Source organism: Cupressus sempervirens, unplaced genomic scaffold, assembly GCF_028749045.1.
Source record: "Cupressus sempervirens isolate cs-2001-9-10 unplaced genomic scaffold, ASM2874904v1 CseChr00s100002_01, whole genome shotgun sequence".
NCBI classification, from domain to species: domain Eukaryota; kingdom Viridiplantae; phylum Streptophyta; class Pinopsida; order Cupressales; family Cupressaceae; genus Cupressus; species Cupressus sempervirens.
In genome coordinates this window covers 483,613-494,859 of record NW_028322206.1, presented here as the reverse complement: position 1 = coordinate 494,859, position 11,247 = coordinate 483,613, and the positions used below count along the sequence as shown (strand labels likewise).

The 11,247-nt window shown below is 33.4% G+C and overlaps 1 protein-coding gene across 2 annotated transcripts; it reads left to right on the top strand.

Annotated features, from left to right (window-relative positions):
* Positions 1-275: 275 nt before the first annotated feature.
* LOC149527851 (transcription factor bHLH95-like) lies at positions 276-2,261 on the top strand. 2 transcript variants are annotated; one of them, XM_089812068.1, is made up of 5 exons: positions 276-447; positions 611-664; positions 837-999; positions 1,512-1,937; positions 2,034-2,261. In XM_089812068.1, exons 3-5 carry the CDS (start codon positions 856-858, stop codon positions 2,118-2,120), a joined length of 657 nt encoding a protein of 218 aa, XP_089668194.1. In that variant the 5' UTR covers positions 276-447; positions 611-664; positions 837-855; the 3' UTR covers positions 2,121-2,261. The 2 variants fall into 2 exon arrangements, with proteins under 2 accessions (XP_089668194.1, XP_089668193.1); XM_089812067.1 differs by lacking the exon at positions 276-447 and having other exon boundaries at positions 481-664.
* Positions 2,262-11,247: the final 8,986 nt, after the last annotated feature.

The following is an 11,247-nucleotide window of genomic DNA, read 5'->3' as shown; positions in this document are numbered from 1 at the left end:
ATGGAGAGTAACCCTTTGCACCGCCGCACCCAAGTAAGCCTGTACCACTTGCTTTGTCTTCACAATCATTACGTTTTGTCTCACAGTGAGTGCCCAGCGGAAATCCGACGCAAGAGAAGATTCCCGCGTGAAACTTTCTGGCATGCGTAAAACTTCTCGGCGGTGTGTTTTGCTAATTTCTTTTCTTCTACGCGTTAATGGGGGGAGAATCTTTTATCATCCATTTCTTCTGCTGCACAACTATTCAGGAATCTCATTTTCATTTCATTATCCTAACCCTACACAAATTGTCGATTGCTCCCATCATCTGCCAAACAGAAATTGCTGAAATCTGATTGTGTGGCTTGGCTGCAACTTATACCTTTCCCATGCCTTGAAACATTTGAATCCCTTTCGTGACAGCAAGTTGTTCGACATATATTTAGCAGCTTCCTTAAACTCTAAAAGGTAGCTTCTTTCATATTCTTGGCATGCCATTGACACCCAATATTTTCTTCCCGTCAAATTGGGCATTGAGTAGTTAAAATGCTGTAATCGCTACTTATATCAGGATAATGATTTCGTTTCGTTACATTTCGATTCGATTTACACTGTTGAGTTACTTTTTCAGGCACTTGAGATTGTGGACGCTTCTGATCTGGTTTCCACAACAGTGTCAGGCAAGGTGGATTTACTTTGGCATTTATTAATTTAGTTGTTTCGTCTGTGAATTTCTATCTGATGTTGCAGGCGTCTACCTTCAGAGTTAAACACAATTGACTTGTAATGTTAGCAAAAAAATACAAATTGTATTTGCTTATGCAGCGTATGAGTCAAATTTAGCCTACTATTTTCAGGAGTGTTTCCCACGAAAGAATGAATACAGACGAACAACATCAATGTCAAAATAAAGCTCAGCCGGAGCATGAGATTCACATCTGGACGGAACGGGAGAGGCGCAAGAAGATGCGTAACATGTTCTCCAGCCTTCACGCCCTTCTGCCACACTTACCACCTAAGGTCAGTATAAGCAAAACCCCATTTGATCACCTCAAAGATACGATTGTTTACCGTGTGAAGCATTCACAGTTTTTCTCACCCTATTCTTATGTCAATTTCCAATATTAATAGCCGGATTTAGAGTTCATCTTTGTTTTACCCAAACATACCCAGTTACGGCAGCAATACCATTCATTGTGATTATGGAAAGAGCTTCTGGAGGGAATTGTGTATGTTTTGTTTGCTTTTTGATATTCATGGTCATGAGACACAGCGAAGCCAAAGGAAAGTAGTGGGGAGGGTTAATAGTTAGGGTTGTCCTGGTATTAAAAGATTGATCTGTGTATGTTCAGTATAATTAATATTTATAGAACTATAGAAACTAGTTAAATAGTCATTTCACAATCCTGAAAACAAAACTAACCCGCTATATTGAAAGAAGTATTGAATTCAATTACAAGATAGATTATTCTTTGTGGGTTTGAATTAGGGTGGAAGAGATAACGGTGTAATTGGTTGATGGTGCTGGTCAGGCAGACAAGTCGACAATAGTGGACGAGGCGATCAGCTACATAAGGTCACTTCAGCGATCCTTTCAACTATTGAGAAGCCAAAAAATAGCCAAGGAGGCTCAAGCCGCTGCCGTAGTGATGACAGGAGGCACCATTTTCAAGCACAAGGAGCAGCATCAGAACTTGATTAATATGGAGGGTGCAGGAGTCGAACCCTGGACCTCCCAACCAGCCCTTGAGCGTTGCAACTTCCAAACGTGGGCATCTCCAAATGTGGTGTTGAGCGTGTGTGGAGAAGACGCTCAGATAGCAATAATTTGCACACCTCCAAAACAAGGCATGCTCTCCACAATTTTCTACATTCTGGAGAAGCATAAGTTGGATATCGTCACTGCACATATCTCCTCTCTGCATCATTGCAGAAGCATGTATATGATTCACGCCCATGTAAGTCGCCTTCTTCCTCACATTTCTTTGCATAATTGACTTTTGTCTTGTTTAATATTTTCTCTAGGCCTAGTAATTTGTCTGAACCAAAACCAGGTCAATGGCGGTGAGTACCTGGACTCGATCCCTAGCTGCGAGGAAGCATTTAAATCTGCGATAGGAGAGCTCATATTTTATTTTTAGCTGCGCTGGAAGTATTGAGAAAAATCTTTGGTTTTCTCCTTTGCTTAACTGGTAACCTGGTTTTCTTCTTCTGTCAAAATTTTTTGTAAGGACTCATGTGAAAAATCTTTTAGAAAATCAATCCAAATATAGTACTTGATAGATTGTAGAAATTTTTAGTATTAATCTAAGTCTACTTTAGATTTCCTTTTCCACAAAACATTTTCTGTTGTTTGCTTCTTGATAAGCAAAATTATAAGAGAATGTGTCAACTGAAATCTAAGAACTGCAAAACTGCTTATTCATTTGTGATATGTATAAATATTATATTGGCACAATCTATGTTAGATTATTCATTCTTTAAATTTTTTTTAAAAAAATATAAGTTGTAATTTTTCTATAAATATTATTTATATTACTAATTTTAGATCGGTAAAAGATATAATAGATCTTATTTTTTAAAAATAGATTTAGAGAAAGATATGTCAATACAAAAGCAACATTTACAAAAGTGTGTAGCTTTAGGTATGGTAAGGTAGGGCCCCTTTACTTCGTAGAATTTGACTGAAATTGGCATTTGTCAAATCTGAATTTGTCAAATTTGGCATTTGTGTCCAAAATGGCAAAACGGAATAAGAATTACAAAATTCTAATTTTGTCTCAATTATACATTTCCTCTAGATACCTAGGATTGGGAATTGACTTCCAATTTCACTTTTTGAGGATTGGAAAAAAATTAGAAACTATTCATTTTGAAGTTCAGTGCTTGCAGAATCTAGTTTTCATGGCGAAAACTATTCATTTGTTTGGTTGTAATGTTGAAGAAGATGTGGCACAAATTGTGGAGAGTGCGTTAAGCAAATTGTTGGTACCATATGATTATATGGTTGGGAGGTTGAAGCTCAATTATGAACAAGGGAGGCTAGAAATTGACTACAATGGGGAAGGAGTGCTCTTTGCCTGTGCTTCTTGTGATTTGAGAATAGACTAGTAGCCTGACAATGCATTTCCCAATATGGCCTTTGCCCAATTCATATTGCAAGAATATGGGTTTTCAAACCTTCAAGACTTGCCCCTCCTCTTTCGATAGATCTCCATTTTTTAGTTAAATTTTTACTTGTAATTGCATCTTCTTGAAGTGGGCATTCATTTGAATTAGATGTGTCTACCATTTTTCTCTCACATTTGCGCATTGAAGCTTCTATTCTTTTTCCTTCACATTTTAATTTTTTTAAAATAAAATGATCTCTTGAAAGACAATGTAGACTCTTGAAATATATCAACCTATGCAGATTTACAATCCCATGTTTTGCTAGTAGCAACCCTGTGGAAGGAGCCATCACTCATCTTAACATGGATAAGTTCATGCTAGAGGAGATATATAGAATGAAGAATGACTCTATTTGTGCAAGATAGAGAATGAATTTGTAAATTTTGTGTGCATAAAATTGAATAAAAGGCATTATTTTGTGTCTAATTTCAATATCAGGAACCAAATGAAGATGTATCTACCCACTCATCTTCTAGGTGAAGCAAATGGGACCAACTATTTTCCCAAAATCCAATTTCAAAATTCAAGTCTGGATTTTGACAAATTTTGAATATGAAACAAAATCCAATTTCACTAATTCCATGAACCAAACGGGCCCTAAGAGATGGAATGTGAAGATTAAAGACAAGGGTTTAGCTTGTAGATTTGTTTGTGTATATCTTTGAGTGCCAATATGCACAATGATTAATGTGGATACATTGTGTAGTTGCACTTCTATGACATTCATATTTTCTTGAAATGGGTGAGAATTAGAAAATATTAGTAAACTCTTTTTTAAAAATTAGTAAACTCTTTTTTACTAATTTGATCTTACCACATTATGTTATGTCCTTAGGGAGGTGCATTTTAAAAATAAAAGCAATTGCAATATGAAGATTGGTCCCAAAAAAATGAGATTTTTTTTAAAGCTATTTTATCCAACCCATGCAACTATTAATTATCTACATGCAATTTGAAATAGATTAATTTAGATTAAAAATTTATAATAGTTTATAATCAGTTATTTGTGTTTAAGGAAGTAAATGAGCATTTATCTTTAGATTAATGAAGAAGAAATTTGATGTTAATTTAATATCCACCTATTTTGAGATTAGAAATGGACTTTGTCTTCAATGGCTGAGTTATTTTCCAAGATGAATTTATAGGTCTTGATTGCTTTCATAAGGTTGTAAGTGTCATTATATTAAACTTACCACCATTCTAGTAAAATAAAAAAGAGGTTGGTTGGATTGATAAAATCATCCATGATCCTTTCTTCCAATTAAGAACATATTTTCCTCTTCAGTCCATATGAAAGGCTTAGCTGGTTCCTTGTGAGTTCTTATGCTTAAAATATGCCTTGCTAAAACATGGGTTTAATTTTTGAAATTCTTTCATTTGGTGGAATAGGGTAGTTGCAATATTATTGTCTTGGACTATAATTGTTGTCTTCCCTAGATGTGCTTCTTATTATTACAACAAATGATTTGATCAATTTGGGGAGGTGCTAGAATTCAATTCCTTTGGTTCAACCTCACATAAAGTATTCAATAATAAGTATAAATTGAATAATATGTTTGAAAGTCTCCTTATAGATGAAATTAATTGTCCTTGTAGACCTTGTTATGAAACTTTATGCCCCATTATAATATTATTTTACTAGGTATTGGTAAATTCACTATCTAAAAATCATTTTTCTTTCTTTCCATAAAAAAAAATATATTTAAAAACTCCTTAGTTTGTCAATGAACTCTTTATTGAACAAACACTAGAAATGTAACTTTAGTGAAGTAAGTGGAGGAATTTGATGGGTCAAATTTGGATATCCAAAGTTAAAACCAATGATTAGATCTTAGCCTAGGAAGTCCTACATTATAAACTACCAGTTGGAGAAAAAATAAATTTATTTTTTATTATGTCCAATCTCTTGGGCTCTTAAGAAAGAACAACATATTGGAAAAGTTTCCACATGTATTAAGGTCAATATAAGACATAGACCCCACATATGTCAATAGTAGTATATTGATCTTCTTAGAAACTAAGATAATGTATGGGTAAGTTCTAACCAAGAAGAAACAAGAAAGGGGGAATTTTTTTGATCGGTGGTCAATCTAAGGTTGAATACTTAAATTTATACAAAATGTGAACAAAGGCTTTAGAAAGGTAGAGGCATCAGGTACTAAGGCAATAAAGGCAAGCAATAAGGAAAAGGGAGATTGATATTAGATTCAAAGGGAGTTTGACGCATCCTTAAATGAAACTTTGGATAAGGAGTTTAGATGATTGATATTCAGAAGGAGTTCAAAATACCACGTGTTTGACTATATAATTTTAATAGGCCTATCCATTGTGTAAATCATGAGGAATTGATGACATCCAAATTATTGTGACTTGTATTTGCAAAAATGATTGGAAGGTGATGATATTTCAATAAGTTAAATCATAATATAGATTCTATGTAAATGTTGAAATAAATCATGATAAATTATCTCTTGTAAATCAACAACTAAGTGTTAAATGTCATTCACTTGACGATCTATGAGTTTTTTATATAGATATATGATGGGTATTTGGTGAATATCATATGTTGATATTCTATAGATATCAATACTTAGAGTATTGAGTGAATATCGCATGTTAATATTTTGGAGGCCAATACTCACGATATCAAATGTGATATCAAAATGGTAGATACATTATGATCGTTTATCATTTTGTATATTAACAATGGTTGTATTTATCCTCCCTAGCTAAGAGGCAGTGTTAATGTTTGGTAGCTTCAGTTGGATAAACTCATGAGACTAAACTAAGGATATATTAGTGTTAGTGTTAGTGTTTATCGTTAGTTTAGTCTCATGGGTTTATCCAACTGAAGCTACCAAACATTAACACTCCCTCTTAGCTAGGGAGTGTTAATCAATGGCATAATATCTGTGTTTATCCTTCCTAGCTAAGAGGGAGTGCTAATGTTTGGTAGCTTTAGTTGGATAAACCCATGAGACTAAACTAAAGATATATGTGTGTGTGTGTGTGTGTAGTTAGATAACTAATTATTATATTAATTAAACAATAATGAAGGGACATGTCTCTCTATGTGTTTTCCACAATATAAGAGAGAGATCGTTTCTTTTGGAAAAAATATACCAAATAGGTAGTGCCAATACATTTGTAGTGATCTATGAAAATCAACATGATATTAGAACAACTTATGAACCTTGTAAATGTTAGAGAAAAAGGTAAATTTAATTTCATTTATTAAATTACCTTTTCTCCCTTCTTAAGATTTCACTTTATGCACTTTTATATTCACATTTAATAATTAATTAGTAATTATTAAATGGATTTTACCTTTTAGGTTACCCTTTTACCATTTAGGTTACCCTTTTTGGGTTTCAATCTCCTTCTATAAGGATAGATCATTTGTAATTATCTTATATCTTTTTCATTTTCTTAGAATACAATTTGCATATTTTCAGAGCAAACCCTTGCCTCCTCTTGTCCTTTTCTTCTCTATGACAGGTTTTTGCATGCAAGTATTCTTTGGGCTTTGTGGATTTGTATTGCATATTGCTCAAATCCTTCATGGTATTAGAGCCAGATTTGCTATAGCTTGTTCAAGCTTTGTGGATTTGTAGATTTTCCATGCCATCCTTTGAGGTTTTTTGTGATCGGTTGACTCAAGAGCAAGCTATGCACTATTAGTTGGATTCTCTCACAGGCTCACAGAATCATGCATTAGTAGCTCGACCATCATTAGGGGCAAAAGAGACAACTCAAAAATCTCATTCTGCAAAGTCTTAGATTGATTCCAACGTTCATAGTTCATCAGGGCCACCTCCTCCTAAAGAGGGTAAATCAAAGCCAAAAAGATTGAATTGTGCTTATTGTAATAAGCGGAATCATGATGAGTCACATTGCTATGAGAAGAAGTTAGATGGCTATGCCAAATAGGTTTTAGATTTGATAGCTCTCCTTTAGAAGAGCAACATTGATATTCCTTCTACTTCTCATAGACCTTCTTCATCATCATCATTTCAGTTAGATGGTAAAGATACAGGAAAGGGTCATACACTATGTGCAACTACTATTCCTCATTCTTCTAGATGGTTACTAGATTCAGGTGCTTCACACCATATGTTATCTTCTTAGGATTTATTCTCTTCTTTGAGGCTTCTCCTATTCTACACATTTAGATGGGGAACAACACTGTTATGACTATATGTGGGAAAGGTTCTATTGACATTGATAATGATGCATTTCATGATGTACTTTATGTTCCATCTTTGTCCTCTAACCTTCTCTCTATTTATCAGATTATACATAGTGGGATAGGAAAGATAGTTGAGTTTGCACAAGATTCAGTGTACATAAGAGATAGTGAGATAGACAATATTATTGCCACAGGGACTATTGATCATGCTTCCCACCTATATTCCTTCTCACATTTTGGTCCACCATCTCCACTATTAGAGAATCACTCTCTTTTTTCACGAGAGTCTACTGAGGTGAAGTTGGGTCACTTGAACTTATGTGTTGTTCCTAGGTATGTGCAGGATCATGGTCAACCGAACTATGGTCTTAAGTGCCAGTGAAAAACCAACAAATCAGGGTTATGTCAACTTGACACATAATTTTAAAGTGGTTCTGCACTTTATATCAAAATGTTATAAGAAACTAATTTATATGAAATTTAATGTAGTTTCTAAAATACTAGGCCTTATCTGGAGAAAAAAATATTTGATTGCTCAAAAGTTTGGATTTTAATGTAGTACTACAAAATTTTTAGGGTAAAAATAAAAAGTAGGTGTATGTCTGACCACCTTAATCAAAATCAAATGATCATTTTTTAAAATATAATTATAGCTATAAAAAGTAGACTCATGCCTAGATGTGACACATATTTTTGTGTATTTTTATTCCAAATAAATAATTAAGTATGATTTTTCTACTGTAACTTTTCTATAATAAAAAAACTCCCATGTCTGACCACCTTAACTAATTGAAAACTTTAACAATTTTTTTTTCCTTATACTAGGCAAAGTGTAGAATGTGATGCAACTTTTGGATTTCAAAAACATTATACCGTTTGAAAGTTATAGCTATTTTTCAATCAATATGTCAATCAACACTTTACAATCATCTTCATTAAAAATTAACTAATAAATAATTATCGAACTTAGAATTCGATAGCAATTATATTGATGGAATCTTGAGAGTGTTATAAAAAAACCCTTTTCATTTCATTGAATTTTGATGAAAATAATATTCTCAAATGGCTACTCAAAGTCTGAATGTCAACGAAGCCCTTCTCAAACACATTTTTTGAGTTGATCAAATAGGTTTGGTAAATACCAAGCCTAATCGGGTACCCAATTTCAAATCGGGTATCCAATTATAGATCAGATACTCGATATGAAATCGGGTACCCGAAAAGTTCCAATTTTCCAATTTCCAAAACTTTGGAGGGAAACCACCCACATTAAATTTTTTAGAGGGAAACAACCCATATTAGAGGGAAACAAAAATTTGGGAAGTGTGGGCATTATTATTATTACATATGATTATGATTATTATTATTAACTATTCTTATCATATATGATTATGATTATGTTTATTATTATTAAATATAATATAGTTATATATAATTATTATTATAACTAAATATAATATAGTAATATATATGATAATAATAATAATTATTAAATATATAGTAATATTATATGATTATTATTATTATATATAGTAATATATATGGTTATTATTATTAAATATAATATAGTAATATATATGATTATTATTGTTATATAATCTAGTAATATATTATTATTATATTAAAATATACAATATTATATTATTATTAAATATTATATTATCACGAAATGCATTGAAAGGGGTCATAGGTTAACCTATGACTTTAACCATGACCCCTTTTGACGCATTCCAAATGGGTCCCTAGGGGCCCTAGAGCCCCTAGGACATATGTTGTCATGAAATGTGTCGAAAAGGGTCATAGGTTAACCTATGACCCATGACCCCTTTCAATGCATTCCAAATGGGTCCTTAGGGACATATGTTGTCATGAAATGTATTGAAAGGGGTCATAGGTTAACCTATGACCTGTTGTCATGAAATGCATCGAGGGGGGTCATAGGTTAACCTATGATCCCTTTCGATGCATTCAAACCAACCAAATGGGTCCCTAGGGGTTTTAGGGCCCCCTAGGGACATATGTTGTCATAAAATGCAGCTAGAGGGGTCATAGGTTAACCTATGTCCCCTTTTGTTGCATTCAAACCAACCAAATGGGTCCCTAGGGGTCGCAGGGATCTAGGGACATATGTTGTCATGAAATGTGTCAAGAGGGGTCATAGGTTAACCTATGACCCCTTTCAACACATTTGAACCAACCAAATGCATCCCTAGGAGTCGTAGGGCCCCTAGGGACATATGTTGTCACGAAATGCATCGACAGGGGTCATAGGTTAACCTATGACCCCTTTCGATGCATTGAAACCAACCAAATCGATCCCTAGGGGTCCTAAGCCCCCTAGGGACATATATTGTTGTGAAATGCATCAAGAGGGGTCGTAGGTTAACCTATGAACCCTTTCAACACATTCAAACCAACCAAATGGGTCCCTAGGGATCCTAGGGCCCCTAGGGACATATGTTGTCATGAAATGCTTCGAGAGGGTTCATAGGTTCGTCGAGAGGGGTCATAGGTTAACCTATGACCCCTTTCGATGCATTGAAATCATATAGGAAACCTAATGGACATTCTTCAACGGAAAAAAAAAGAGAGGAAGAAGTCAAACCAAAAAGGAAAGTTGCCCCTATAGGTCCACAACAACGGTCCAAAAAGCTACAATCAAAGACATTGCTGAAAATTCAGCCATATCTCCCACAAGCTGCAAAGTTCAGAGGGCCAAGGATCGTGCCCAAGAAAAATGTGCTGCTAGTGCATTCAAAGTTTCATCCAGCAACACAAAAACCAACCCATTTCTAAATCATTCACTGAACATTTATAGCAAAAGAGTGGGAGATAGTCGAAGAAGAAATAGAGAAGCCCTGCTGTGGTCATGGCCGAGATAGAAGACCTGCCTACTGTGGTCATGGTAGAGATAGTAAAAAGAAGTTTAAATTGTGAATAGTCCATATTTAAAGGTAGACTAATTAATTTTTTAATCTCACCAAGTTTTCATTAGATAATTTGGAATGAACAAATAATTTTTTAAACAACATTATGAACAAACTTTAATTTTTTTAATGATGGATATAAAAAATATTGTATTCAACAAATTTGTATTAGAGGTAAGGCTTTTGAATAAGTTTCAATAATTTTTTATTTCAAATGATCTACTTGTATTTTAATATTTTTAACAATAATATTTTTTCTTGTTAATTAGGTGATCATAAGGTGGGTAGAAAAGAGAATAATACTTTTTAATTTGAAATGATCACTTGTATAATATATTTTCCTTGTTAGATTAATTCAATTATGATCATAAAGTTAATAGAAAAGAGAATAGGAAAAAATTACCAATTAGAGTTATATATTCCTCTATAGCTCCATAGAATTATTAATGGAACTTGATTTCTAATACTTTTATTATTAGCTACACTCTTTCTAATTATGTAAATAATAGAAGTGTTGGAAATCAAGTTTGATTATTACTCTATTATAATAGGTTGATTTCTAATATTTCCATTATTAATTTGACGACCATTCAAAATCTTATTTTCTAAAGGTTTTCCTTTGTTTATGAGTAGTAAAAGGTGCAATATCAATAATCTAGAACCTATCTTGCTAAGTTTTGTGTTTAGTTCTATGCATAAATAGTCTAGTGTTAGCATTCACTAATACTCCCCCACCTTGACTTTCTAGAAAAATACACAAATTACTAGTAGACTCAAAATTTGAACAATAATGTGAACTGAACACTCACCTTATTTTTATTAGAGAACCTCATTTTTACTAGAGAATTATCATCTTGATGCTAGTCTTGTGATCATTACTAGAGGACAAATATTATCATATTACATATCTCATAAATAAATATATACTTTTGCATCTAACCATGAGGTGCCTCCAATTACCTATTCTTCCAAAGAGTAATC

Excerpts from the sequence above, each read along its gene's own strand:
- LOC149527851 (XM_089812067.1), top strand. The coding sequence starts at position 555 with ATGATTTCGTTTCGTTACATTTCGATTCGATTTACACTGTTGAGTTAC. Across the intron at positions 1,000-1,511 it reads TGCCACACTTACCACCTAAG|GCAGACAAGTCGACAATAGT; the intron begins GTCAGTATAAGC and ends GGTGCTGGTCAG. Across the intron at positions 1,938-2,033 it reads TGTATATGATTCACGCCCAT|GTCAATGGCGGTGAGTACCT; the intron begins GTAAGTCGCCTT and ends AACCAAAACCAG.